Source organism: Cladosporium halotolerans (genome assembly GCF_011745625.1).
Source record: "Cladosporium halotolerans strain TM138-S3 chromosome Unknown Sca28, whole genome shotgun sequence".
NCBI lineage: Eukaryota > Fungi > Ascomycota > Dothideomycetes > Cladosporiales > Cladosporiaceae > Cladosporium > Cladosporium halotolerans.
In genome coordinates, this window is record NW_027191479.1 from 131,610 (window position 1) to 158,819 (window position 27,210).

Genomic DNA, 27,210 nt, shown 5'->3' on the forward strand with positions numbered 1-27,210 from the left:
CTTGAATATGAGAGAAGGCAAATGTTCGCTCGAGATTTCCAGCCAAAAGCCGCGGCAACTTTTCTGAAGATCTGCCACATTTAAGCTTTGCGGAGGCGGGAAGACGCCGCTGCACGAGCGAACCTTGTGAGCTTGGCTCCACCGCAGCGAGCTTCGGCTTCACACGGGTGAGCGCACGCTGGAACAGGACGCGTTGTTGCGATAACAGCTCCAGACCTGCCTCTTCAGGTAGCCTAATTTGTCGCTTACCGATTTCAAGCTCCGAAAAGCGAAAACACATTTTTACCTTCTACCCACGCTTGCAAAGCGCAGCCCATGCCGCAATACCGAACCTTCCCCTGCCGGCAACGCCAGATACACCACCATCGCTACGTCCCATAGCACGGAGTCGCGGATCATTGCATGGGCAGAACATTCGATCATGGATACACTTAAGGCATGCACAACCAATGTGCATGTGATCAACGAAATTGGGACTACACCTTTCAGACAATATGTCTGCGAGCAACCTGCTATATCTGCAACTCAGCATGTTGCACGCACCATAGCGAATTTGCGTGAGCAGAACTTGATTTGTGTGGCCAGGGGCGACCAAATATGGTTGTTTGGGGTTGAGGAAAAAGACAGCGACGAATATCTGAGTGTTGGTTTTAGGCTGGAGATGCAAGGCACATTTGGAGAGCAGCTCCAGGCGTCTTCCATCGAGGACGCGCCTATTCTTACTGCTTTCCTGGAGGCATTGCAGGGGTACATCTCTCATGCATTGCTATGCGCCTATGCTGCGGTGAAAATAGCTGAGTGGACTTGGTATCTGCCCGAGAACGAGGAGCACACCGCGGGTGTTGTCGCTCGTACACGTTACAACTTTTCTGACGAGTGCAAGAAACTCACTCTCGTAACCAACGTGCGCAATTTCAATCTGGCGACGATGGGGCAAGCTTCAGCACCTGTGGAGATATCCCTAGCTCCCAATGGACTGCATGCCGTCCTACGGCCAGAACGAAGCAGTGGACCCACTCAGGAGGATCAACCCGACGAGGGCACGGTCAGATTTGCGGACGAGGAATGGCGGTCACTTGTGTGCGAAGAGTTGGCTTCTCAGGGTCTCAAAATACCCGGCGGCGTTGCATGGGTGAATGTTGTGCCTTCTGGGATGTTCCAAGCAGTCTCCTGGCCGGCCCTACTCTGTCTTCCACAACGGGATTGTGATCAGAACGATTCTGACGCAAAAATCGACTCTACTGATTGGCAGCACTGGTTTCAGCATGCTTCCGCACAACCCGCTTCTGATCCTCTATCATTTGCAGAGGAATGGTTTGGCACATCATCTCACCGAGAACAAGACATCAATGCTGACGATGTTTTGGAAAATGGTGACTTGGCTATGGATGATGCAGTAAATTCTCACGTCGGAAACGGCCATACGGCATTCGATGTTACGTCGCCCATCGCAAACAGACCAGATCTGCAAGCTCTCCATGGCATCTATCCAACTCCGCCTGATGGCTTGGCGATTCAAAGTGCTACACAGACACAGATACAATCAGACAATATATCCGCACCTAGCGGCGATGCAGGGACTCAGCCTGGCTTTACGCCATCAGATCCGCCTGTGGAGGGCAATCCATCCTTGTTCGACGATGGAGCTCCCATTGATGCTCATCCAGCGCAACGTAATCACAGCATCGTCTCCTCTGTCGGCCCACAGGCCCAAGACTGGACCCGTGGTTCACCCGATGACCTCTTCGGAGATATGGATGACGGCGAATACGGCAGGGATGAAGTAGACGACGCGGACTTTAACTTCTTCGATGAGCCTGATCACGATGATCCGAAAGCCGATAGCGGAAACAATGGGCTGGATACCTCAGACGTACTCTCAAGCATGACCGAACACCTTGGGCCAGCTTCCAAAGATGAGCAAAATCTGCTGGATGGGGGCACGAAAGACCAAGTGCAGCCGATTAACACGCCCCGTACGCAAGCCAAAGATGTCACAGACCATGTTGAAGACCAAGGTGTCCAACTCGAGTCGTCACGTACCAAGTCTCCAGCTCGTCAAGTTGAAAATCAGCTGGCACCCAACAAGGGCGAAGAGAAATCATCGCCTAACCTCAGACCCAAAGTTGACATGCTCAAACCGCTATCTCCCTTTGGCATCAGGGAAGCTCTATTACCTCCTCCTATTCCAGCGAGTGTTTTGCACGGCCATCAGGGCAACGGAAACGAAAGGCGCAAGAGTGGCTTTGGTCCTCTTACTTTCAACCCGGCAGGCTTTTCCGCTGTCCAGTCTTCGAACCTGGATTATGCAGACTTCAAACCCGACGATCAGGTGCTAAAATACGAATCTGCGCCTACGAAGGTCCCGTTTGGGATGCTTGCAGAGTCACCTGAATCCCCTGTTTCGTCAAACTCCTTCGTTGATACTGATCTGGACGATGAATTGGAAAGTGTTAATGGCGCCGACGACTCCACATCAATGATGTCTTACTACCCCCGCATCGAAGGAGCTAAAGCAGAAGAGGACGCCGCTTTCCCCACTAGGAAACGCAAGCGAACGCTGGAAACATCTGCTTATTGCGGCCCTCAGTCGAATGGGACTTCAAATGCTGAACAGTCTGAGCAGAACTCAAGCCGCCTCAACGCATCGGATGACACCCAAAAAGGCGACATGCGGACCGTGCTCTCAACCCTCTTGAAGAAAGCAGCAACAGAAGAACCAGCAGAACTCCTCAGCACAGCGAAGCACGATCAGGTCACTCCGCAGACTGTTACAGAGTTTCCGCCTGATGGTTCAGAAATAGACATGTTCAGCCCGGCCTTAGGAGCGACAGTCCAACCGGGTGTCCAGGCATATTCGGATACCGACTGCCCGGATGTGATGCTCACATTTCCCTGGCTGTCGATGGAAGAGATAGTGATCTTGAGTCAGATGGCTGCTGATCAAGCTGTAACCGTCACCAAGTTCATTGAAAGACCCGATTTGTTTATGGGACCAAGCGAAAGCAACCAGGAGAGTCAACTTTTGAAAGAGCTCGCAGAGGCCTTCAAATTAGGCTTCCCAACGTCGAACACCTGCGACATACCATCTCTAGCCTTAGTGAGAGAGCCGCTTCAGTTCCCTCGACCTCAGCCTCCTCAGACGGCTGTCAGTACCCCTTCACAGGCTCGACACCCACCGCGCCCGCCACCCCGAGCTGATACCGCAACACTAGGCCCAGATATTCTTCCTTTGAATACTTCTCATGTTCGTATTCGACGTGGTGAGGGTATGTGGGAAATGGTGGCCACATCCCTCAGCTTTTGGGAATCTTTAGGCCTTGCTCCGGTCAGTGGAGGAAAAGATACCAGGCACTTCTGCATCGCTCCAGACAGCTCTACACTGGCTCTGGCAGTCTCCGGCTTTCTCCATGATCTCAAAGCAATGTACGAATGCTGCAAGTTTGGCTCTATGGCCATCGGGTCGGAAGCCTTAGGCGAGATAACAGCTCAAAGTGCTGACATTGACGCCATCACTTCGGTGACGTCGGACGGTGCCTCCGAGCTATCAATGATGTCGGTCTTCCAAGCTTATGAGCAGGCGTCTGCTGCACTCGGCACCGAGCTTGCCTCGATCGCACTGGATGACCCTGGTCGTACCCTTGTGGTTTCCATCATAGACCCTTTTGACTTGACAAGCGGTGAGGCATGGGTTCGGACCAAGCAGAATTTCAGTGCCTGCTTCTTGCGGCTCTCCAAAGCGTACCACGCGGCAATCGCTCAGCACGCGAAGAAGAGGGGAATCCCCGTCTCACCGGGTTCCATGAGCGATGTCGATTTCAAAATCTTGCCGATCTCCCTGATAGCGTCGCCTTCAGGCCTTGTAATATCAACTGCGCAACGACTGGCTCCTCTCGCTCGGGAGATTTACGACCGTTGTCCTCCTTCATTAAAAGAAATTGATGACTCGTCATCGCTCCCGAACATCGCAGCACCAAGCGTGGAACTCGTTGCGCCCTTGCCCAAGCGCGTAAGCTTTCAGCTCGCCTCCGATCCACCAAAAGATTTGCTTCACGAAGGCAGTGTACTGCACGTCGCGTATGCCCTGAGTGCAGACGGAGAGTGGGTCAATGTCGCTTGGCACGACAACACCGGCCGATATGCGAAGAACAATTGCTTTGGTCTCCGAGGTCGAAGCTTTGCCGAAGTGGCACTGGAGATTTGGGTGCGAACTACACAGCTCATCAAAGCGAGGGAAGTCATCTGGCGCGTCTTCATTGTCGCCACGGGTTCCAACGGCATCGAGACGAGCTGTGCAAATTGCTGGAAAGATATTATTGCTCAACACACGGACCGCAAGCAGCTCTTGAGCGTCTCACTGCTTCACTTCCAGGCGAGCTTGACCTTGAGCATCGTGCCACCTGTTGAGACGGTCGCCCCACCGGGACAAGGCACCGCCTCAGGCGCCCCAACACCCGTCGCAACTCCCCAGCCGGCTAGTGGCCAAGGTGGTTCCACGAATTCGCCCGATACCAACGGCGCAGGGAACGCTGCGCTTACAGCACCACCGACTCCAGCTCCTAGCGAAGCCGCCTCTAGCATAGTAGAATCCGATCCAGAAGCACACCTGATCGAGACTGAAGATGAGACGTGGGGCATGCTTCTCGACCGAGACGTTGCTGCGACAATCCAGCCTACGCGCAAATGGATCGAATCGCCGAATCTCGCGCAGCAACACGACTATGTCGAGGCCCTCTCGCACGGCCTACTCGTCAAGCGCGGAAAGATCAACAACACGTCTGACGGTTCTCGCGGCGGGCGTCCGTTCCCATGTGCGGCTACGAGCCTTATATGGACGCTGAGGGTGAGACCCAAGAACGAGCGGCAGGGTATTCACGGGGAGAAGGCTATCGTTGATGAGGGCCATGCGAGGCACGCGGAGGTCATGCTGAGAGAAGTCATGGGCATGTTCAGGAATTTGGCTCTGCTGAGCAAGGTGAAGGGTCTGGACCCTACTGGACTCGTGCCCGTGCATGTCCTTACTGCGGTGCAGGGCGCGGAGGGCTTGAATGGTTTACTTCGCGGGAGGGTATAGACTGTGCTGAACAAATTGTAGCCACCCCGGAAGTTGGGATAGATCGAGGGGAACACTCATAAAGCCATACATTCGCAATTACAAAGCTCCTCCAGCTACACAACCCTCATCCACATCACACAACCAAACCATTACAGCACACTGCCTACCCACTTTCTCATCCCTCCCGACAAACAACTCTCTCAAACCACTCCCAAACCACCTGATTCTGATACGCCAGCGCCCCACTAGCACAGTGCGCCGCGGCCCCATTCTCCTCCCCAAACTCAAACAACGTCGCTTTCTCCCCAAATCATCTCCGCCACCTCCCGCGGCTGGCCCTGGAAAAAGATATCCTTCTGCGCATCGCCTATGAACGCCGGCATCCCGATCTTCCCCGCTACTTCCCCGTCCAAAACGAACTCCTGCGCGCGCTAGAAGAACTCGAATCCGGATTCCGCCTGGAACGCGAACAGCCCGTGGTCGTGCATCCAGCGCTGCGCGGTGGAGTTGGATAGGAGACTCAGCTCCGCGAACAGCGCGTCGAAGCGCACTTTATCGCCCGCCGCCCACGCTTCTTGGATCGCAGCCGGCATGCCGGTTAGGAGGCTCGCGTGCAGGGACGAGACGCCGTCGATGCAGATGAGCGCTGCGAGGCGGGACTCGAAGGCGGCGGCGCGCGCGGCGAGGTACCCGCCGAGGCTCATACCGAGGAGGGCTATGCGGGACGTGTCGATGTAGGAGAGGGAGGTGCTGTGCTGGGCGAGGATGTGCGAGACGATGGGGGTCACTACGCGCTCCCAGTCGTGGATGAAGCCCTGGCGAGGTTGGCTTTGGGGTGGGTGCAGGAAGCTGGGTTGGCCTGGGCCGTTGTAGATGAGGACGCTGTAGCCGCGCTCGAGCACGTCGAAGCCGAAGACGTGCAGGAGCTCTTCCATGTTGTTGTCGAAGCCGCCGCCGAGGATGATGAGGGGTTTGGGGCGGGTAGCTGAGGCATCTGGGGTACGGAAGATGTACATGGGGATCTGGCCGAAGGAGGCTGGGACTTCGATGAATTGCCCTGGGATCGGGAGGTGTGCGTTGGCGATCTTGAAGCATTCCCGCCATGATGAGAAGGCGGACTGGCTGCGTGAGTCGTTCCATTTGGCGTGCAGGAAGAACTCGGAAACCCAGAAGTAATGACTCGCACGGAAGAAGACGTTTCTGACGGTGACGGGGCTATATTCGCTCAGGCGACTGGTGTCGATCGTCGACAGAACGCGTTTGGCTAGCCCGGACCATTCGTTGTACCAGCTGTCGAAGTCGCCAGGCTCAATCTGGGGCATGAGGGCGAGTTGCTCTTGGATGTCAGAGCCGCTGTAGCGGGCTGTACCAAGGGACCTGAGAATCTCGTAGTGGAAGTTCTTGTCGGGATGCAGTTGGAAGTCCGTCATGGTGGTTTTGATTGCGGTATGGGTTGGGCTTGGGTGGTCGTTGAGGCTTTTGATGCTTATTCGATGAGTTTGTCAGGATGAATCGCTGTTCCCTTTCGTTTGCACCTTGGAGTGAGGCCCGGTAGATATATGCTCATGATCGGCCATTCGCTCCCATTGCCGGTCTCCGGGCTGACCGTCGCAGATGTAAAGGTCATTCGGAGTCGTCCTTTTGCATCGAGGCCGAAGAGCGAGTTATGCCGATACGTCCGCCTAAAGAACGTGTTTATTCTTTCATACGGCCGAAGATGATGGGGCGACTCTTCGACCGAAGGCTGACACATGTGACTTAGTCACAGTCGTGCAGCAAGATCCATCCATACAGGTGTGTTGTCGGACCGAGCGGACCGCAAGTACATCCTCTGTATCCGGTACGTGTAGACCTATCGGTGCCACCTCTTCCTGTTGTGCTACAAGAAGTGGGGCTGACGTTAGCAACAGGACGAAAGCATTGTACTTGCCATAAAGTGAATGTTGCGATAGATGTTAGCGTGCATCTGCACCGAGTGAGGTTGAAAGGGCTCCAGACTTCGAGCGGACCTTGGGACTCGGAAAGCGAGGGTGGTATGTAGGACGTTGTGGAATGTTGTGATGAAAAGGTCGCCGCAGGACCCAATGCGCTCCGACGCCGCGTCGTGCAAGAATATTTCCACGCCTTGGATAAACCACGTAAAACCGAGAAGTGATGGCTGCTTGGAATTTCTCAACTTTGCGGTACATTCGAAAACCGCAAGCGATCACTCATCTCATGCTTCATGTATTCCGCCTTCCGCTTTCCAGTAGTGATACGTGCCACATCAATTCTCAACTCATGTATGTACAAAAGAAAATCAAAATCCCAGTTTGCATTTACACCATATAGTTGGTTATACACCCTCTCCTCCCCATCCATCGATCCACCTTCCCCTCATCTCCTCCCCTCCTCACATGAACGCCAAAGCCAACGAGCTAACAACACTCAACCCCACAACCGCCCAGCCCGTCTGCTGCACCTGCTTGTTCGTAATCATGCTCGCGGTGTCCCACACAAGATGCCTCAGCCCGTTGAAAGAGTGGTACGTGAACGGCATCGCGACGGTGAACTTGGCCGCGGCCTTGAGCACCAGCGGCCAGGCCGCGAAGGAGGCCGCCAGCACGCTGCTCTCGAGGTGCCAGCCCAGCGTCGGCGCGATCAGGTACAGGCCGCCGAAGAGGTAGAAGGCGCCCGAGAGGGCTACGCCCGTCACGCGGTTGAGCGCCGACCCGTACCAGGTTATCTGCGGCTTGTAGATGCCCAGGTGGGGGGAGACGGGGCGGTTGAGGCGCTGTTTGGCGAGGATTTCGGACGAGGCTTCGTGGTCGGAGAGGGGCTGGGTCGCGGCGTGTCTTTGCGGGTTGGGTTAGCTGGGGGCTTATTGATGGGTCGGCGGTGCTGGGAGGCGGGCTTTACCTGCGCGGGGCGGCGAAGGAGGTGTTGCCCATTGCGATCGCGGCGGGCGCGGCGAACCTGTAGGCAGGCGTCTGGGCGGCCACTGTGCGAGGGTTGGTGGTTAGCCGGGGTTGTTCGTGCTCATGGTGCTGCTGCTCGCGGCATTGCTCGCTTGCTTGCGCGCAGGCGCAAAGCGAAGGGCCTACTTACGCCGCCTGACGGACTGCTGAGCGATTCTCTGAGCCAACATTATGCCGGTTGTGCTTCGTAGCGTGGAGAGGAGAGCGGAGGGTGTAGTGAGGTCGTCGTCGTCCCTCGAGTCTGTGATGCTCTCTCCGGACGGCACGCAAGCCCACGGCCATCCGCCCGAGGTCGCCCGCCGCCCTCGCTTAGCGGACCAATGACGGGGAAGCAGATTACGTTCCCGGGGGAAAAACACAAAACCGACCGCTTCGCGCACGCTTTCCTCTCCTCTTTTCTCACACCAAGAACATCAATTCAGCCGCCTGGACAGTACATGAAAGCCGCGGCTGGGGCGAACCGCACCGGCCAGGCGTTTTGCCTGGCCACCGCACCTCGCCCGCGACACGATTTCGAGACCAAATGTATCATGCATTGCCCGTAGTTAATCGCACATCAGATACCAAGATCTTATGGTTCGGTGTGTTTCATATCAGGGGAACATTTCTTGCACTTATGAAGTTACCATGTTACTCTATCTTCGCATATCGCTTAGCCTCCTGCCATAGGGAGATGCAGTTGTGATGGCGATGTTTTCATCTCGTCGCGCAGAATCTCCCTCGGCATGGGGATTTGAAGCGGACATATGCGGACTTCCCACGGAAGAAAGAGAAGCACTAGCACCGTCCTTTCGTGCCACGACCCGACGAAAACAGCAAGCTCCAGGCACGAGAGGCCGACAGCCGTCGCCTTATGTTGAGGGTGTCGGTAGGCAGGGCTCTGTGTGTGCGTGTGCTTGTCCTGGTTAAGTACTAGGTATGTAGGGCTTCGCCTAGGCGGGCAGATTGCAGTCCATAGGTAGCACGAATCGAAATGGCATCACTTCTTCATATCCACACCTTCCATCAGGCGTCTCCCTCAAAACGAAACATGACAACTAGACAAGGTCGCAGGAACGAGCTGATTACCACAAAACATCATCGTTCATTACCCATCGTCCTCTCCTCTCTCCCCATCAACATCTACATCAAAATCTATACAGCCCTAAGACTCGACCCTCTCTTCTCGGTCTCGATACCAAATGCCCGAAACCCCCTCCCCAAGTCGTCCGTCCTTTCCCCTCGCTCGCTCAGACCGCGGTGAGACGGCGCATCGAACGCGTTTCCCCCGGTGCCTGATATGATATGATATGATAGAATCCCGCCGCTGTCCGGGGTTCCTTTTCCCTTTTCCCTTTTTAGTGCATTTTCGAGCAGGAACCTGTAGTGGTAAGGTATGATATGCTCTTTTGCGCCGTGGCGTCCAAGCCTAGACGCCGAAATTTTGCTATGTGCGGTGGTCACATCTACAATGCTGCAAGCCCGCGCCTCCGTTTTCCGTTTTGTGTTTAGCTGGGGTTGTTGGTGTTGGTGATGGTGAGAATTGCCCTTTCCGGGCGGATCGTTGGTGAGAAACAAGTGGATGAAAAGATGAGGCGAAGCGAATCGAAAACAAGCGTCGTGATTCTCGCTGGGAGAAAGAAGTATGAAGGTCGTGAATGGCCGTAGGCGGAGCAGAAGCTGAAGCAGGTGTCACTCCTCCTCAGCAATGCTACCGCCCAAGCTCGTGCCGAACGTACTGCGGCCCTTGCGCAGTAGCGTCCTAACCGGTCTGTCAGTCACAGAAGCCGGGTGGAGGTGCCGACCGATAGGATCTGTCGCATGCGGTGGTCCTGGAACTGCGCTAGCGCCGCAGCAGTCTGGACCCTTGGACTGCTGATCTCGCGCGGTGCCGTCTAGCCCGGTGGAATCGCGCCTGCCTCTGTGGTCGTTGTCGTCATAGAGCGAGTCAGTGGTGCTGGCGAGGGAGGCGGCGGCGGAGACGAAGGCGCTGCTGCCAGGTTCGGAGGGAGGGAAGGGCGGGTCGTGTTCCCAGCCAAGCAGCAAGCAAGACTCCTAGAATACCGTGCCGTCGGAGAGGATCATGATAGGGGGTTCTTTGGTGTTTGGGCGGGAGACTTCGGCGATTTCGCGGCCGCCCTGGGAGTGTTGTTAGTGTGTGTATTGATTGAGGATTGGGCAGAGGGGTTGTCTTACCTTCCAAGTGCCCGCTTCAAGCATCTGGGCGAGAGAAAGCTTGTTGTCACCCTGCAGTCCAAGAAGGAGGTTGACCTCCGTCAGGAGCTCGTCCAAGAAGCCAACCGTGAGCGCACGCCATTCAACGATGACATCGTCGTCGGCAGTGAACAAGGGCACGACTTCCACGCTGGGTTGCCCTTGGCGCGTAGCGTTCATCTGGTATTGTTCAAGCCCCCTCTTTGCGTCTTCAGGCTTGAGCGTGAGCAAGCCGGTATCCACTAGCAATCCGCCGTTGCGGTACTCTGGCAGGCCAGTCATGAGCTCAACGCCGACGAAGTGTACATTGGCCAGCTTCTGCATGGGAACCATGAGAGAGTAAGTCAGCCACTGAGTCAGCTTATGGAAAGGTACAATGTTCTCCCAAGGCTGAGTGGGGTGTGAGGGCATAGAAGCGCAAGGCCATGCGTCGCCTAGAGGCTTGCCATCGATTTGCGTACGAGTCGCTGGCCAAATAGTCGACAGGCCGTCCATGAGAGTCGTCCATAATGTTGGCAGCGGGATCACCGGTACTGACGAGGCGTGGGTGGAAGGATGAGACAGAAGGTAGTCGAGCATGTTTCCAGGCCTGTTGTCGGGACCGAAGATCTCCTGGTTGAGCAGAGCGTCGGCGAGGCGGATGAGCAGGTTCGTGCGGCCTTCAAGGCCATCAATCGGGTTGTCAGCCGTCACTTGCAGGCCCTTAGCCATGCGCTCGGGAGTCAACTTCTTGAGACCGGCACTGTCGACCTGACAAGGCTGCTCAGGGTTGCTGGAGAACAAGCCGAACTTGAACATCTCCAGACTGGCAACCGCCAGACCCTCGCTGCGGCGGTACACCTTGCCGCTTTCCTTCGACTTGTATTGCCATTTGGTGCCGGCACCGGCGTCGAGGAGGACGGAGACGAGGAAGAGGTCCAGAAGGCGGCGGGTGCGCTCTTGCGGATCGAGGGAGGAGGGCCAGGTGGCCATCAGCTGGTCGATGCGGGGTCGGCCGCCGACCTCGAAGTGCTGCCACCTGCCGTGAGGTGGGATGCTCGAGTAGTCGTCAAAGTCGCGCTGTGGGAGTGTCAGCCTGAGGGGATCGGCACAACAATGACGATCTCGCTATCATACTTTGATGATCGACACAACATAGTTGGCCGTGTCCTGGAACTTGCTCATGTCGACATTGAAGTGACGCAGCTGGTTCTTCTTGGCCTTCTCCAGTACCAGGTGGCTGCGCTCCCTGACAGCGTAGATACTCCTGAGGTAGCCGGCGGGGTCGAGGTTGGGGTCCGGCGCGCGCGGGATGGGGATGTGCGGCAGGTTCGCGGTGGCTGCGGGGTTCTTGGACATGTTGTACTTGGTGGGGTTGCCGTTGAGCGCGAAGGTGGAATGGCGGTGGTCGGGCGAGGAGTCGTGGGTTGCGGCGCGGTTGTTGCTTGCGTTGCGGCGGGAGAAGAAGCCCATGGCGGGCGAGGTGGTATTATGGGCGCCTTGCTGGGCAGCTGTTATCTCGCCGGCGGCCAGCTGCAGTGCGGGGCGGGTGGGTTTGGGGGGCTCAAGCGCGCGCGCGCGTGACTGGAGGTTATCGCGGCGCTGCAGGGCGGGTGGAGCGGGCGAGGCGAGGGTCGGAGGGGAGGGCGAGGCGGCGGCGGCGGTGGTGGCGGAGGTGTGCGAGCGACATGAAGAGGGCGGAGGGGAGCAGAGGCGGCGGTCGTTGGGCGGCGAGCAGTCGACGCCTAAGTTAACGCTCGCACGCAGCAGGCGCAAAGGCTGGAGGGGGGCTCGGTGGGCGGGTGGGTGGGCGTGCGGGCTGCGGGTGGTGCCTGGCGCTGCGGGAGGAGGGAAGATGAGCCGCGGCCGCGGCCAGGGCTCGCTCCGGCGTGAAGACGGGAGACACAACAGCCAATGGGCGGCGCAGGCGTGCCTGAGGTCAGGTACTAGCCTGAGGTACTGACGGGACTAGCCTGAGGTACTGGAGGGACTAGCCTGAGGTACTGAGGGTGCTAGGCGCGCGCAGGATGGCGGCGGACTGCCACCGCTGCCACACCCTGAACGCGCGTGGCCTGCGCGCGCGTGGGGTCGCCGGCTGCTAGTGCTGCTGCCGACTGCTAACGCGCTGCCGACGCTGCTGCCACCTCCCACCACCGCCTCCCTCACTCCCGCTCCCGAACGCCTCGCGACATGGGGAATCGTCCCCGGTGTCGAGCTCAATCTCGCCCGCCAGCTAGTACGAGTCCCTCGCCGTCTGCCCAGCAACGCTCGTCCGCGCCGTTGCGACGCTGCCGCTATCGCCGTCTGCATCTGTCGCGGTCTCCGCCCGCCCACGCCGCATCCCCCAATATGCGCCTGCGCCCTCCGCCAAACCTTCGGCTGTCATGTCTCACACCTTGACTCGTCATGCAAGACGTCGCGGCACGAGTCCAGCGTCTTGCGCGCCAGCTCGTGCTCTGCCTCGCCTTCTTGCGACGCGCGCCGCACCAGGCGTCATCTCGGTACGGCTAGCATGGCATGGCGCTCGCGCAATCTGGCCTGAGCTCGGCAGGCCTGTGCCGGATCGTCCAAAGCCGCTGGACAGTCCCGCCAGGGCAGCACCAGTGAAGAAGGCAGCTCGGCCACCTCCCCACGTCTGCGCCAAAGCAAGTGTCAAAGCTACACACACGCCGCACCTGCGTCCGCATCAGGCAAACTCAAAACACCTCCTAGCACGACGCCTTGGTGGAGGTTTCGGTCGCAGCATCTGCATCAACTCCGGCAAAACTCCCCTCCTGCCACTCTCGTCGTGCCTTATCGCTCCGCCTCCTCGCGGATAATTGGGCAGGCCCTGACGCTTCACCAGCGCGACGAAATTCCCCCCCTGGCAGTGGACCGATTCGGCCCAGCGTTGCCCGAAAACAAACCAACCCCCCTTCCCCAACAGAAAACCACTCCCACTTCACATGCTTGATCTCGCTTGCGCCCTCAACCGTCCAAAGACGTCTCCACGTCCGCTCCGCCCTTGCCTAGGGCACTTTCGAGTTCGCGGTAGTCGGTCCAGAGGTGCCGCCTCCCTCCGTGCCGTCCTTCTTGCTTGGCTCCTGCCTGCCGTTCCCATCTCCCAGGATTTCTGTCCCGGGAGCGAACTCCGTGATGATTGTGTTCTATCTCAAACCCGCCCGCGCGGAATCCTCACGCCACAACCTTCGTAAGCGAGCCGACTGCACGATAGGCGAGCCTACATATGCTGTCGACGCCCACGCCGTTCCCCAGATGTAGGCATGCACCGCAAGCGAACTTGCCTTTTAACAACTATAAGCGGCTTTGCCATTTTGCATGTATCCTTCGCTCGCCTCCGCCCGCCGCCATCGTCCATAGTGGGCGCCACGGCCTCTCACGCAGACATGCCACAGAAGTCACTAGATCTCACGGCGCGGTAAGGCAACGGAAGGAAGGTATCCTAGCAAAACCGTAAATCCGCCCACTCCCCTCGTGCATTTTATACTTTTTGGGCAGCAACCGGAAAGCACAGCAGCACCTGCCACGCCTGCAACGTTCAGGGTCCCTGCTACCTACGACCTGCGCTTAACATCGACGCTCAGCGGCTCCCTCTCGTCTAATAAAGTAAGCCCCGGCCGCACCTCGCGTGGCATTTGCCGCCGCGCGCGCGCGCCTTCGAGCTCCAAGCTTTCCCTGCAGCGTTGCATCAGGTATACTGCCGTTAGGCCCGCCGATCCTCTCTGCAGGCTGCCTGCCTGCAGGACGTCGGCGAATGTAGGGAAGGATTCGAACTCTCGCGTCTAGAGACGGGCCTTCTTTTTTTTTTTTCTCGAGCGTTTCGTGTGGTGAGCTTGACATGTGAACGTGGACGGGCTTGGGCTTTTTGCGGTTCTTGGGTTTATTTCGATTTCGATTTCTCCCGGCCCTTGGTTGGTGCGTGACTCCGCATTTGTGGGCTTGATGTCTTCAGAGCTGCTGCCCCTGGCTTTTCCGGTGGTGATGTTTCTGGGAGCTTGAGGGTTAGGGTTGGGGTCAGGTTTTGGTTTCGGATTCAGTCGATGGCATTGTGAATGTATTGGAAGGAACGGGTCTGTCTGCTTGAACGGACTGAGAGACCAATCTTTGAGATTCCCAGAAGATCTTTCGTCTATTGCCTTTCGACGAAGGGTTCATGGACAGCCTTGGGTTCGTCTCGCACGCTCAATCCAGAGCAATGCTCTCAGCGTTGTTGAACATCGACACAAAAAGTAACCGCTACAAGAATCTCGTAAACAAACCGTCTTCCAAACTACCTCCGCAGTATTTGAGAACGTCTGCGGTCCATCTCCGTCTCCAATCACTGCTGCCGCCTAGTTGTACCCTCTGCACATCTTCCGTCTGAAGACAACATCAATTCCAACCATCACAATCCTCCCCTCTGCCCCATCCACGTCCACAAACCGCCTCCCCCTCCCCTTACCCTCACCAAAACCCTCCCAACCCCTAAAAAGAAACATCATCCCTCTCTCCCAAAAGAGAGGCCATCAGAAACCAAAAGAAATTCCGACGCGGGGAATTGAACCCCGGCCTTGTCGGCACTGATCCTCTGAGCTCTTGAGAGGAACCGAAGATTGAGAGCGACAAATCCTAGCCACTAGACCACATCGGATGTGATGATGTTTGGTGTCTTTCGATGAATAGGAAGTGAATTTTTGGTTATATGAAGCCTTTGCAAAAACACGAAAGCAACGAGAGGGAGTGCTGTCATGGTACGTTCGAAACAGAAGTTCATTCCTTGATATTTCCTGTGACTGATCTCATGACAGGTGGTGGAATCAACGGTTTCCAAAGATCTCTATGCGCAGCAACCAACGTTCACATTGGCAGTCTCATGTGGGGCCCAGGTGGCAAGTCCAAAGCGTGTAACAGCAAGTGTCCTGCCGGCTGGGTCACCTCGTCGAAGAATTCGCACATCACTGGTCAGAAGGTTGAATGCAAGAGCGGGCGATATGCCCCCTTGTGCGCACAATATGTGATCATCCGACCGAACTCAAGGTCATGTTCTGCGACGCCCGCTAGTCATCTCCTTTCTGGTGGGTTTTCGCAACACGAGGATCTCGATGGCCTCTTCGAATTTGGCTTCACAGGTGGCGGCGGAGATCCGACCAGGTCTGGGAGTTTTGGAAGTGTGTCACGCAGACAAGCATCGCACACGGAAAACAAACGAAGCGTCCACGGAACTCATTTCGACAAATTATGTAAGGGCATTGAACTCGTGGGCCTCGATCAGATACCCGCAGACGTAACCGCGCAGATTCAACAAGTGAGGTTGGGCGACCACATCTCTTTTGGTTCGATGAATGCCCGGATCAATACTCTCGGGCTTGTCATCCCAACATTATCTACAGCGCCCGTCACGATACACACAACAACAACAACAACATACTCAACGCGGCCTCGTACCTGCGATGGTACTAGATACCCATAAGCTTGCTCACTACAGTTCGGTGATCACCCAACAAGGAGATCCCGCTTCATTGCTCACATGCTCCAATATACCAGTGTCGTCAGATGCTCGACCTCTGACTTCGATCTACAGAACCAAACAACACAAGGAGCTTGAGCTGCTGGGCTACACAAAGTGCGCGATACCTGAATGCGAGGCAGAACACGCGATCTTGAAAGAGCGACAGGAAGCATTGGCTCGACTTCCCGATCGTGAGGAATCTGGCGTGTCTACCGCAGCATCCACGCCGACGACTGCATATGATCTGCCTGCATCAAAAGCAAGGGCTGTGCTAGAGCATCCTATGGCTACGAAAAGCGCTACAAGATCAGACGTCCATCGCCGACGACACGCCCGCCACGCACATCACCATGGACACTGATTCCGACACCACCACCGATTTAGTGTACACGCTTGAATGCGCACAGATTATGATTCAGCCCTTCTATTAGGTGATTGGCTCTAGCTTATCTTGTCCATAATCAATTCTGATCCATGCTGGCATCCCATCAAGTCGACTGCCTTGCTTTGTCCAATTCTTGGTCCAAGGGCTCAAGGACCTCCGTCACATACTTCGTGCGCTTGTCGACAAATTCGCTCGAACGAAAATTTGTCTGTGCGACAGCATTCACAGCCCATCCGCACTCAAGGTACAGTCCTGCGAGTCCAGTGGTAGCCTTCCATAAGTTGTAGCTGGCTTGATGTTCCGTCTCGGTCTTCGATTGCCACCGTTTCGGGCTAGAGTCTTCGTTCGTTCTCACGAACCTGTCTCTTGGTAAAGCTACACGGTGGAGTCCACGAAAATCGTCTAGTAGCGACTGAAATGCTTGGCGGGGCGGTAAGGGCTGCAGGTGCAGAAAATCGTCGCCATCATCGTTGATAGGGTTCCAGACATACACGAGTTCTATTTGAGGAATGTGTTAGCGATTCCGCTACAAAGACAACTTCAAAGTGGAGACGACCGACGTTTCTCTGCATCATATATATATTCCCATCCATTGAAATCCTGCCACGTGAGTCGCAATGCCGAAGGCGGCATAATGGTTTCGTCTGAGGACATTTCGCGCATGTACGTGAAGTTATCCTCATCAAAATGTAAATACGACAGTGGGAATGTGCTCCCCACGATCTCGATGGTCCTTTGCCCCATGTCAGGCTCGCTGTCATGGAGATAAGGCAAGGCAGACATGACGAGTACGGCATCCTGGGCAAAGCCTGCTGCAAGAGCAGCATCTGCATCAAAGCTGGTTACCGGATGGATCCCAGTATCAGCGGGTGGCAATCGCAGAGCATCAGGCTCGACTACAGCAAGTTTATCGACCAGAGTCCACAGCTCGGTCATGACGGCGAAGAGCTCGCTGTGGTCGGCGAGCTGCATGTTGGCAGTACACGGGTCAAATCAAAAACGAAGGGAAGGTCAGGCTTCAAGAAGCGCTAGGCGGAGAAGCTGGGTACTAAGGAGAGCGATCTTGAAGCGCGCAAGCAGTGCTAATAAGTTTGTCATGATCTAAAGCGGCCGGCTAGTGTGTATCTGCGAGGCACAGTCGCACAGGGCCTAGAGTTTGTTTGCCGCCGACCCTGCAAGCCCGGGGCCCTGCTTCCGCTTCCGCTTCGCTTCGTGTCTCCACTCCTAATACATGATTCTGCCTCGGGGCCTATACTAATTAGGCTAGTGAATTAGCTGAATCTCAGCTGGTAAATTATTAGTATTTTGAAAGGATAATCTATTTTATATTATATAAGAGAGAATTAGCTATATAGGGCTATATACTAAGCCTCAGCTATCACTCCTTCTATCCGTAATAGGGAGGGAGGGAGGGAGGGAGGTAGATAGGTCGCAAGATCTTGATTTTGCTTTCATTTTCTTTTTCTTTTGGGGTACAGTTCACTTACGTGTGAACCCATTGGGAAGGTGCGATGGGGGCGTGACTTCCGGATTGGGACTGGGCGGGCAAGTGAAGTGAAGATATTTGGTCTTGGGTGTGCCGCAACATGTGTCCGGGGACCAGATTCCGCAACTATTCCATGCTTGAGACTCTCAATCACTATTTAACTGGCACAGCCGAACGGCCAGCAGTCATTTGATTGGAAGTCGGATACAAGACTTGTTTCCCCAATGCGTTAAGAACGGAGGCAGCCTCCAACGCCAGGGGTCGGTGATGGCAATAGGGACTCGGAGATGTGGTGAATTTTGCTGTTTAAGCTCGTCCGCCCTCTACCAAAATGTGGGCGAAGAGCGAGACCGTGATGCACTCACTCAGTTGCCAGGGCTGTTTGGGCTTGAACGGGGGACTGCCAGAGGACTACCTTCGACACCTCGATGCTAGCGGCATAGTCTACACCAATGCGGGTGCACATATTGTGAGCGATACAATTGGACTTGCGAAACCATCATGTGTCTGTCTAACAGTGTATACTAGAAATAGACTCATCAACCCAAACGCATCGACACTTCATAGCACCACAGCACCACCGGAAAACCCGAAAGACACCACCACCATACCACATCTACACGACAGCAGACGGCGTCGACGGCTTATCCTTAAGCACAAGCTCGAGCTTCTTATCCTTAGGCGTGATGACTACAACACAACATTAGCACTCGCGTCACACACACTCTCATCGGACACTCTCTCAAGAACTCACCAAAGTAATTCACCAACTCACTCGGCGCCAACGGCTTCATGCTCTCCGCCAACCGCGCCCCCTCGCACTGCCTCAAGAACATCGCCACGCCGTACCGCAGCTCCATCCACGCCAAGTGCACGCCCAGACAGGTGTACGCGCCCGCGCCGAACGCGCTGTTCGTCGCTTTCGCGCCCTTGGGGTTCGCTGTGCTGCCGGTCGGGTCGTCGAGGAACCGGCTCGGGTCGAACTCGAGCGGGTTCGGGTACAAGCTCGCGTCGCGGTGGTAAGTCCAGGCTTGCGTGGACACGACGGTGCCTGGAGCGAGGTAGTGGCCGCACATGGTTGCGCCCTGCGCGGGGACGACGCGGGGCAGCGAGCCCGGGACCGCGGCATAGAGGCGCAGGGTCTCGTTGATGGTTGCGTTGAGGAGGGGGAGGGCTTCGAGGTCGGCGTCTTTGAAGCCCGGGGAGAGAGAGCGGGCTTCGAGCTCGAGTTTCTCGCGGAGGGCAGGGCGCGTGGCGATGTTCCAGAGCGTGAAGGAGAGGGTATTTGCTGTGGTGCCGGAGCCGGCGAAGATGAGGCTAGTTGCTTCGACTTGCACGTCGAGGTCGGAGAGGGCGGCTTTGCCGCCGCCTTCTTTGGCAGATTCGTCGAGGACGGAGCTCATGAGGTTGGTCGTGTTGCCGGAGTCTTTGGCTTTCTTGGCGTTCTCGACCGCTTTCATGCCGTGTTCCAGGATGTAGTTGGTGCTGTTGAACATTTGGTTGAGCTTCTTGACGGGGAGGCGGGAGAGGAAGGCGCGCATCCAGGGGTGCTCGGCGCCGATGCCGTTGCCGATGAGGGCGAGCTCGAGGATCTTGATGTATTCCGTGCGCTGAGTCGGGTTAGTGGGAGGTCTACTGATCTCATGTGACAAGACTTACATCTCCAAGCTCAAGCAGGCCGAAGCTCTCACCAAAGCCCAAGCAGCCAACGATATCAGCACCCATCAATGACCACCACTTGAAGACATCAACCTTGCCACCATTGTTGGAACCATCCTCGACGATCTTGTCGACAGCAAGCTGAACCTTCTCACGGACAACATCTTCGAAGTGCTCCCTCACGTGGGTCTTAGAGAAGCCCTTGGCAAACAGACGTCGACGGACGCCGTGTGACTTGGAATCCCTGAGGGTGAAGACAGAGTGGACGGGGAAGTTGGTCAGCTTGGTGTAGAAGTCACCCTTTGTGTAGCCACCGGCGACGGCGTGGATCTGACGGAAGGCTTCGATGTCGAAGATGGCTACCTCTTCCGGTGAGATGCGAACGACCGGGCCGTATTTCTTGTGGAGCTCGTCGATGTAGAAGATGCGTTTGCCTCCCGTCACGGCAGACTTGAGCTGACGGTTGCTGAACAGCGACATCCATGGGCCAGGAATTGACTTCAGCGGCGAGGTGAGAGCGGTGTAGAGACAGCTGATAGCGTAGGTAGCAACCAAAAAGGCCACTGCTGCAAAGCCGAGTTGCAGGTGGCTCATGTCGGCCACCATGGTTGAGAGACTCATTTTGGCGGTGCAAGATGCAAGAGGAGAAAGAAAAGAGGCTCGACAGACAGCAAGAACGGCGCTCTAAGAACTACAGAAAGACCGTGAGCGAGCGCTGCGAGATGGACACACCTTTAAGACGGACCTCCTGCCCCCGGCGGTCAATCAGTGTGCGCATCCTCACCGATGATTCAGATGCATCTCATCGCAACAACGAGGAGCCGAAGACACAGGCGGGTAGCGGGGAAAATGCAAGCAATATGGCACCCTGAGGCTCGCATCTCGAGAGGCTCAGCCACTGCGGCCACTCAGAGGCGAGATATTCCCCAGGATCATCCCGTTAGGTGAAGGTCTGTACGGTTCAAGCCACGGACATTGTCGATCATTGCATGCGCGGCTACTCGATCGGGCTTCCTGGGCCTTGGCTCCCTAGGCCAAGCTCATTCGGAGGTTTGCTAGTCTGCTAGGCCTGAGTCAACTATAGGCCGTATAATACCAACGGTGAAGGTCATTGGTGAGGACGCCTGATAGTCGGACACACGTCCTGTGACTTGTAGACCGCCTAGAAACAAAATCTCGTCCCGCTGGCAACTGCAGACTCGGCTGCGACAACGGAGTCAAGCAATGAGAAACTCTTATCGTCAGCGGCGTGGTGCTTAATATCGACGCATGGTAAGACGGATGGCGTTTATCCTGGTAAAAGCCCGAGCCGCGTCAGACGGGTTCGCATGCTCACGTGAAGGTCATCCTAGGCCGCATGCAGCAATTGAGGGTGCGAGAAACGGCAGACGACAGCAGGTGATGTGCGTTTCCGTGGTTCGTCCTGCGTGTCCGAAGACGGTGGGAGCTGTTGTGACGCAGCATTTCCACCCCCGGACTTCCCCACGCAAGCCGTGGCGTGGCGCGAAGTGGTGGCTGGCAGCACCAGACATCAACAACACACACGGGACGTTGCGGGCGCGAACGGGTGACTGCCGATCGCCATATTTGCTTGTCATTCCTGGGATCCTTCGGACGTCGGCCGTGTTTGCTGAGCTCCATCATTGCGAAGGTGGATCGCGATATTATTCGTGGGATGTTGCACTGCAGCGGATGTACCTGCGTGCACGGCGAGGGAACGGATCCTTCGGACTGCCCGCCGCGATGCCGCGATGCATGTGCCAGACATCGTGACGCCTTTTCGTTGAGATTCCGGGACGTGAAAGAGACGCCGCCTGCGGAGAGCTCAGCATCCCACCGATTTCTCCAATTATCTTGGAACGTCCGATAAGCGAATTTCTAGCCTTGCAGTGCATCCTGTCTTTGTTCCGTGGACTGTCGCCTCTCATACACGCAGTCGGCGTGAGTCAGCTCCCCATATTGCAACTGGTGCTCTACGATAGACATATCAAGCCTTGGTCGGCCAGAATGTACATGTTGCTGCGGTCGTGAAGAAGCGCAGGTGTGCCTCACGCGCAAAGCTCAGTGCCATTGGGGGAAGGTGGAAGATCGACAGCCGGGGTGGAGGATTTCGGCAACTTCACCTTGCCAGGATGACACCATACCTACGCCCCACGTGCCCGCAAGCACGTCTCTGGTGGTATGCCTCGAGTACGCCAAGTCACGGCTACGATTGTCGAAAGCAGACTTCAATCTATCGCAGGAGGCCTTGCAGAGCTACAATCCCTTCACCCGCCCACGTGGCTTGGAGAGTTGGGCAGTCATTGTGGCAGAGTTTTGACTTACCATGTCTTATAAGCGTGGGATAATCGTCCTGATTTCCATCTTCTTCATTTGTTCAGTGTATCAGTATTCGGTTGCATCAAGCGAGGCGAAGGGAACGCCCAATATGAAACGCTCAATGGTGAGTTGGCTCCCTGTGGCAGACGAGGAGTGCTCTCCGGACGTGCTCTCCGGACGCTCTGTGCAGTGAATACTCGCCGCTGGACCCCGCCGGCCGCGCAGCCATTGAATACATCAGCCGTGAAGTATATAAGTCAAAAACTAACCACTCGGCAGATGATGGCCTCGATGGCTGGGCTGTCCCAAGCAGCTCTTGTTGAGTACGGTCGCAACCACAGCGAGATCCGTATGAACCAAATCCAGGTCGTTGGAACGCACAACAGTTACCATCGCGAGATCAACATCACTACCGAGCGTGCTGCTTTCGAGGAGTTCCATGACAACGAGAAGAACCTCTACTACTCCCATGCGGATCTGGATCTTCAGCTCGACCAGCAGAGTGTCCGCTCTCTGGAATTGGACCTGCACTCGGATGTCAACGGTGGCCTCTACGCCGACCCTCTCCTCTGGCGCATGGCTAATCTGACCAATGTGACAATTCCTTTTCACGACCCGAACATGACCAAGCCCGGCCTCAAGGTCTTCCACGTGACTGACGGCGACCCTCACTCCGTCTGCCACACTTTCCTCGAATGCCTGTGGCAGCTCAAAGGCTGGTCCGACAACCACCCAAACCATCTCCCCATCCTCATCGACCTCGAGCTCAAGATGGAGGCCCCCGCCTGCGGCAAAGGCGGCGTCTGTGCCGAAGAAGCCCTGAACTGGACGCTCCCGCGCATCCTCAACGTCGACTCTGAGATCCGCAGCGTCCTCCCGCCCAGCCAACTCATCGTCCCCGACGACGTTCGCCAGGGTAACCTCACGCTAGAAGAATCCGTCCTTCAGCACGGATGGCCTACTCTGGCCAGCTCGCGCGGCAAGTTCATGTTCTTCTTCGACAACGAGCCCGACTCCGGCCCTCCCGGCCTCTACAGCGGCGAAGGCCACGAGTCGCTGCAGAACCGCACCGTCTTCACCAACGGTGTCGAAGGCCAGCCGGACGCGGCGTTCATCAAGAAGAACGACCCTACCGACACCGCGGAGCTTCAGCGCTTGGTCCGCAAGGGCTACATCATCCGCACTCGCGCGGATGTCCCGCTCGACACTGTTCTCAGCCGCGACACTTCGATGCGCGACCTGGCTTTCGAGAGCGCGGCGCAGATCGTCAGCACGGATTACCCTGCTTATGGCATGTCGAGCAGGTGGGACTGGGATTACGCTGTCCAGCTTCCTGGAAGGGCTGTTGCTCGGTGCAATCCGGTTTCTGCCCCGGAGTGGTGCGAGGACAGCGCACTTGAGTAAAATCGTAAAACCTGAGACCTAGGCATCTATACCTATGTATGTTAATACATAAATGCCGTAACCCTCTAGAAGCCCATGACATATCCGTATGACATATTCGTTCCTTTCATAGCACACCTCACATATTTTGAACTGATGAACTCTCGTGTGTGAAACGCCAGGTACACCCAGGTCATCCACATCGTAATCAGCAACAACGCTCGATCTCTCTCATCGTACTGGTACCTTCCGCTGCTTTGTCTTCATCAAGCTCTGTAGCCGTTTCAGTTTGCCCCGATCCCACTTCTCAAAAAGCTCGCGGGCATACGAGCCACTCGGGCAGTTGAGGTCGGCTAGCGGATCTGCACCGCCTTGGACAAAGGCCATGTATACGTCGTACCAGGCCTCGAAGTCGTTCGCCTTCTGCGCTTCTTGCCTATTCTTGCTGATATACACTTTGTACATCCGAGCCAGCGTCCGCAGCCACGGCGTCCCATTCGCATACCACTCGTTTGGATCTGCTCCGCCCTTGATCAAACTCGCAACCGAAGCACCACTGGGGAATCTTCTGCAGTATTTCTCGTAGGATTTTTCTTCGAAGCTTGCCTCTTCATTTTGATTGGGACCGTCGCCCCGTCCGATCCAGACGTACTCCAGCATGGGCCTGCCACTACGATCATGTGTCAAAGGCATGCCGGTTTCAACCATCTGCTCAAGAACTGCCGGTAAGTTCCATTGAATGCATAGAACGGCCAATTTGGGCCCCAGTCGCCAGCGAGATTGCGGATCGTGCTCCTCAAAGCCGTAGGCACTTTCTCTGCTTATACCAGTCCTAAAGTCCTTCACTATGGTTGGGGACCACGTGAAGGGAGTTTCCTCTTGTGCAATCTTCAACAGGTTTCTCCCCATTCCACTGGTCGAGATGGCAGTCCTCGCGGCGGCACGATCGAGTTGGTTCAGCCAATAGCTATCAACGGCGTGGACGCCGGCCTTCTCCGCTTCAGCGGCACATTGGAAGCACCAAATAACCCAAGCCCAGAACGTGAAAGTTGATATCTTGCTGGGCGGCAGTCTGCCAAGCATGCAAATTGACGACCTCAATAACGCAAGTTGGGGACTGAAGCCCGGATCGCTGCCACTCAGAATCACTCTCCAATTCTCGGGCTGCTCCATGAAATCTTTTGCAGTCTTGTGGATGTAGTCCACTGAGAATATTGGGAAATCGCCTAGTGCTGCGGTGCGAGGCGTCTGAGCAAGACCTCGAATGTGAGGGTCGCTATGTCCGCTTTTTTCCACTTCATCACTGGAGTCAAGTGTTGAGATGATGCCTCTCCGCTTCCTGCGAATCCAGGAATAGTACCAGGGCGTGTGGAACCCATACGACTTTTCCGGCTTCCACATCTTGTGTTCAAGGCAGGCAATACGTCGATGTACTGGCTCAACGATCCGGTCCATAGGTTGATAAGTCGTTACCACATGGTGTTGGCCCTCCTGGCACGATGGATAATGTGCAGGTACGTCCTTAGTAGGCGTTTCCAAATCGACCTCTTCACGAGTCTGCCGCTCGGGGTGCGGATGCTCTGGTGCGAATTGTGATTCTGTATCAGTTTCTTCGATGATCTCTCGCTCAGGGCATGAATCCACTGGTCCAAATTCTGTGTCTGAAACATGGCCGTCGAGTTGCCTACCATGATTAACTGACATCTGATTTCCTAGCGGCCTAGTGCCCCATGCAATCGGTAAAGCATTCTGCTTTGGATGTTCAGGAGTCATAGGCAGCGGAGAAGGCTTGAGTCTGCCTCTTATTGCCAAAGTAGTCTGTGCTGAAATATTTCGAAGGAGCCCCGTGTCATCTTCAGAGTCGGAAGTGGAATCATCACTTGCTGTATCAAGAGCAGACTGATCCTCATCACCAGAAGAAGAGTCGGAAGCCGAACTCTTTTCTGCTGCAAGAACGTCGGGCTGCTGATTGTTGCTGGATATATTGGAGACTTCGAGGAGTCCTCTACATCTGCTTGTGAGTTGTCGCACCCCAATGTCATTCCTACTCTCGACTTCGTCTTTGACCAGCGCAAAGACACCGTCCTCACCCTGGAAGGTTAAATTTTGCTCATCGGTGAACGCCAGATCAAGAAGATTTAGTTGTGTGGGACACGCGCGGACTATTTGGAAAATTTCTGACGCATGTTTAAAGTAGAGCGGCTCGAGGCTTCTCAATAAGCTTGAGTACAGCTCGTCCAACTCGGGTGGAATAGCTGCCAGCCTTTGCTCCAGATCCGAGACCCGGTCACCGTTCCTGAGCCCTGTCACAAGTGATCGAACGGCCAGAATGACCCAGAGGAAGACGCCAGAGGCCTTTTGTGCGATCTGCTCGACCAGGAGATCTGCATGCTGTTGCTGATTATTCTTGAAGCGTTGGAAGATAGGCTGCGTGCAAAGCTCAGCGTCAATGTAAGCAGTGATATCCGGGAAGGTAAGGTCCTGCATGCGGATGTTCGGACCGTGTTGGAAGGAATCTTGGAACGCCTGCTCTGGCCTACTCGCCAGCAAGATTTTGACATCATCGGAGAGCAATGCAACTTGTTGCAACAAAGATATCAGTTCAAAGTGGTCTCCCTCGCACTCGTCCAGACCATCGACTATGAGGAAGAGCTTAATGGTTTGTTGGCTGACGAGAAACTTTACCGTGAGATCGAATGCTTTGGCGAGCTCGAACCACGACCACGGTCGACCGTCGTCTCCGAAAGAGTGGAAGCTGGCCCACCGTTCCGGCAGAACTTTTTGAACGAGATCGGGAACTTGGCTCAGACAGTCATATAAGAGTGTCTGGAGCAACCCCGTTGTGGATTTTTGAAGATGATCGCCGGCTCTCCAGAAGAAGTACCTGCACTTCATCAAAGTGAATCCCGAGCCTGCCCATTTTTGTAGATGTCTATGTGTCTTCGAGTTCTCTTCAACATACTTCATGAGGGTGGACTTTCCAGAGGCAGGCTTTCCAGTGATCCAGAAGATGCCGCTGTCTCGCTCGAGCCAGTCGGCGAGTCGACCATCAGGCCTTCCGCCCCACTGCTTATGTCTGTAGACCCAACGGAAAGTCTTCGCGTGAGCCTGGGGGATTCTCTGTTGCCTGTCTCGGATTTCGAAGAACTTGAGCCTGTCGATGAGCCTCCTGCGAGCTTCCGCTTCTCTTTCCTGTCGCACAACATCTGTCATCTTGCGAGAGACTTTCGCGATGTCTCCAAAGTTTCTTTTTTTGTTTTCCTGGAAGGGACGCCAGTCTTCCCGATACATGGTGTTGACTAAATCTGCTTGCCAGGTCCTGGTGCTAGAGAAGAGGTTGGAGATCCGGGACGAAGTATCCGCCTGTGCTGCGCGTATGGCCTCGAGTTGACGGCGGACTTCCACATTGCCATGCGCAGCCTCATCCATTTGCTTGCTGTGAGGACTGAATTAGGGAAAACGGCGCTGTGTAATACTTTAATGCAACACTCACCGCAACAAGACCAACAAGAAACTGTTGATTTCCAAGCGATGATTGCACAAGCTCTCCAAAATCGAATCAATCTTCTGTTTTTGCCATCGCATAGACAGTGCTTCCCGAAAGCTTCTCCATGCGAGGTTGCCGGATGTGAGTGTGATCTCGTCGAGCACTTCGAGCAGTTGCAAGCTCGTACCTCTCGTCCTCTCGCAGATGTTCTGTAGTGACCTCTCCTCGCTAGATAGCCCTCTTCCGAGTGCAGTGTGAGCGACAGATGCATCGACGCTGGCGCTGAGCTCAGTAATAGTGCTGATCGCCGTTTCAAGCTGTAGACGTTTGACGGACTTTTCATCACCACTCTGGTATATGGCATAGCTCTCAGACAAGAGCTTGCTTGCAAAGTCGATCAGCTGGCAGACGCTGGAGGCCACACCGAGTGCAGCTGTTGCCTCGAGGGCCATATTGAAAGGGTGGAATTTCGCTTAGCGGACATGAAGGACTTGTCAAAGTGATTGTGACGCTGAGATGGAAGGACCTTTTCTCGCCTGGACGAGGGGGCTATGCCAGGATACTACTGCACATTGACGCACAAGCTGCTGAGCCTCTCAGGCGAAGCGTGAAGCGCAGGTTCGCCTGCGCCCTCCGATTTGACCAATCAAAATGATAAGCGTGTCAGTCCATGCATGTGAGGCGATGGATCGGCATAAGAAGATCCTGGGACTCCGTGACCCGGCTGTTGTTCCTACACAGAATCTGAGGTCGAAGTTTCTCGTCATCCTAAAGAGCCGAATCTCAATGTTGTATGTCGGAGGCTAATTGATTTGGGC

The 27,210-nt window shown here is 55.7% G+C and overlaps 8 protein-coding genes across 8 annotated transcripts; 2 read left to right on the forward strand and 6 right to left on the reverse strand.

Annotated features, from left to right (window-relative positions):
* Positions 1 to 421: 421 nt before the first annotated feature.
* WHR41_07262 (uncharacterized protein) lies at positions 422 to 5,074 on the forward strand (the record flags this gene model as incomplete). The annotated part of the gene is made up of 1 exon (XM_069375867.1): positions 422 to 5,074. The coding sequence occupies one exon, from the start codon at positions 422 to 424 to the stop codon at positions 5,072 to 5,074; it is 4,653 nt and encodes a 1,550-aa protein (XP_069227239.1).
* A 413-nt stretch (positions 5,075 to 5,487) lies between these two features.
* WHR41_07263 (uncharacterized protein) lies at positions 5,488 to 6,486 on the reverse strand (the record flags this gene model as incomplete). Its single annotated transcript, XM_069375868.1, has 1 exon — positions 5,488 to 6,486. The coding sequence occupies one exon, from the start codon at positions 6,484 to 6,486 to the stop codon at positions 5,488 to 5,490; it is 999 nt and encodes a 332-aa protein (XP_069227238.1).
* Positions 6,487 to 7,448: 962 nt separating this feature from the next.
* WHR41_07264 (uncharacterized protein) lies at positions 7,449 to 8,246 on the reverse strand (the record flags this gene model as incomplete). The annotated part of the gene is made up of 3 exons (XM_069375869.1): positions 8,144 to 8,246; positions 7,955 to 8,036; positions 7,449 to 7,890 (listed from the first exon to the last, which is right to left on the reverse strand). The coding sequence occupies exons 1-3, from the start codon at positions 8,181 to 8,183 to the stop codon at positions 7,449 to 7,451; spliced, it is 564 nt and encodes a 187-aa protein (XP_069227245.1). The 5' UTR covers positions 8,184 to 8,246.
* An 831-nt stretch (positions 8,247 to 9,077) lies between these two features.
* Positions 9,078 to 11,741, reverse strand: WHR41_07265 (uncharacterized protein). Its single transcript, XM_069375870.1, has 3 exons — positions 11,323 to 11,741; positions 10,189 to 11,265; positions 9,078 to 10,131 (listed from the first exon to the last, which is right to left on the reverse strand). Exons 1-3 carry the CDS (start codon positions 11,656 to 11,658, stop codon positions 10,048 to 10,050), a joined length of 1,497 nt encoding a protein of 498 aa, XP_069227244.1. The 5' UTR covers positions 11,659 to 11,741; the 3' UTR covers positions 9,078 to 10,047.
* A 4,340-nt stretch (positions 11,742 to 16,081) lies between these two features.
* On the reverse strand, positions 16,082 to 17,173 carry WHR41_07266 (uncharacterized protein). The gene is made up of 2 exons (XM_069375871.1): positions 16,619 to 17,173; positions 16,082 to 16,556 (listed from the first exon to the last, which is right to left on the reverse strand). Exons 1-2 carry the CDS (start codon positions 17,028 to 17,030, stop codon positions 16,162 to 16,164), a joined length of 807 nt encoding a protein of 268 aa, XP_069227243.1. The 5' UTR covers positions 17,031 to 17,173; the 3' UTR covers positions 16,082 to 16,161.
* Positions 17,174 to 18,026: 853 nt separating this feature from the next.
* WHR41_07267 (uncharacterized protein) lies at positions 18,027 to 20,565 on the reverse strand. Its single transcript, XM_069375872.1, has 3 exons — positions 19,204 to 20,565; positions 18,299 to 19,154; positions 18,027 to 18,234 (listed from the first exon to the last, which is right to left on the reverse strand). Exons 1-3 carry the CDS (start codon positions 19,822 to 19,824, stop codon positions 18,161 to 18,163), a joined length of 1,551 nt encoding a protein of 516 aa, XP_069227242.1. The 5' UTR covers positions 19,825 to 20,565; the 3' UTR covers positions 18,027 to 18,160.
* An 827-nt stretch (positions 20,566 to 21,392) lies between these two features.
* On the forward strand, positions 21,393 to 23,117 carry WHR41_07268 (uncharacterized protein). Its single transcript, XM_069375873.1, has 2 exons — positions 21,393 to 21,646; positions 21,802 to 23,117. Exons 1-2 carry the CDS (start codon positions 21,530 to 21,532, stop codon positions 22,924 to 22,926), a joined length of 1,242 nt encoding a protein of 413 aa, XP_069227237.1. The 5' UTR covers positions 21,393 to 21,529; the 3' UTR covers positions 22,927 to 23,117.
* A 19-nt stretch (positions 23,118 to 23,136) lies between these two features.
* WHR41_07269 (uncharacterized protein) lies at positions 23,137 to 26,844 on the reverse strand (the record flags this gene model as incomplete). Its single annotated transcript, XM_069375874.1, has 2 exons — positions 23,137 to 26,341; positions 26,399 to 26,844. 2 exons carry the CDS (start codon positions 26,842 to 26,844, stop codon positions 23,137 to 23,139), a joined length of 3,651 nt encoding a protein of 1,216 aa, XP_069227236.1.
* Between the last annotated feature and the right edge of the window lie 366 nt (positions 26,845 to 27,210).

What these genes read in the sequence shown, in the direction of transcription:
- WHR41_07268 (XM_069375873.1), top strand. Translation starts at nt 21,530, where the DNA reads ATGTCTTATAAGCGTGGGATAATCGTCCTGATTTCCATCTTCTTCATT. An exon ending in CCAATATGAAACGCTCAATG is followed by an intron (nt 21,647 to 21,801) that starts GTGAGTTGGCTC and finishes ACCACTCGGCAG; the next exon opens with ATGATGGCCTCGATGGCTGG.
- WHR41_07267 (XM_069375872.1), bottom strand. Translation starts at nt 19,824, where the DNA reads ATGAGTCTCTCAACCATGGTGGCCGACATGAGCCACCTGCAACTCGGC. An exon ending in GCCTGCTTGAGCTTGGAGAT is followed by an intron (nt 19,155 to 19,203) that starts GTAAGTCTTGTC and finishes AACCCGACTCAG; the next exon opens with CGCACGGAATACATCAAGAT. An exon ending in TGAGTTGGTGAATTACTTTG is followed by an intron (nt 18,235 to 18,298) that starts GTGAGTTCTTGA and finishes GTTGTGTTGTAG; the next exon opens with TCATCACGCCTAAGGATAAG.
- WHR41_07265 (XM_069375870.1), bottom strand. Translation starts at nt 11,658, where the DNA reads ATGGGCTTCTTCTCCCGCCGCAACGCAAGCAACAACCGCGCCGCAACC. An exon ending in ATGTTGTGTCGATCATCAAA is followed by an intron (nt 11,266 to 11,322) that starts GTATGATAGCGA and finishes ACACTCCCACAG; the next exon opens with CGCGACTTTGACGACTACTC. An exon ending in TTGAAGCGGGCACTTGGAAG is followed by an intron (nt 10,132 to 10,188) that starts GTAAGACAACCC and finishes CAACACTCCCAG; the next exon opens with GGCGGCCGCGAAATCGCCGA.
- WHR41_07266 (XM_069375871.1), bottom strand. Translation starts at nt 17,030, where the DNA reads ATGCAGCTCGCCGACCACAGCGAGCTCTTCGCCGTCATGACCGAGCTG. An exon ending in TATATATGATGCAGAGAAAC is followed by an intron (nt 16,557 to 16,618) that starts GTCGGTCGTCTC and finishes TTCCTCAAATAG; the next exon opens with AACTCGTGTATGTCTGGAAC.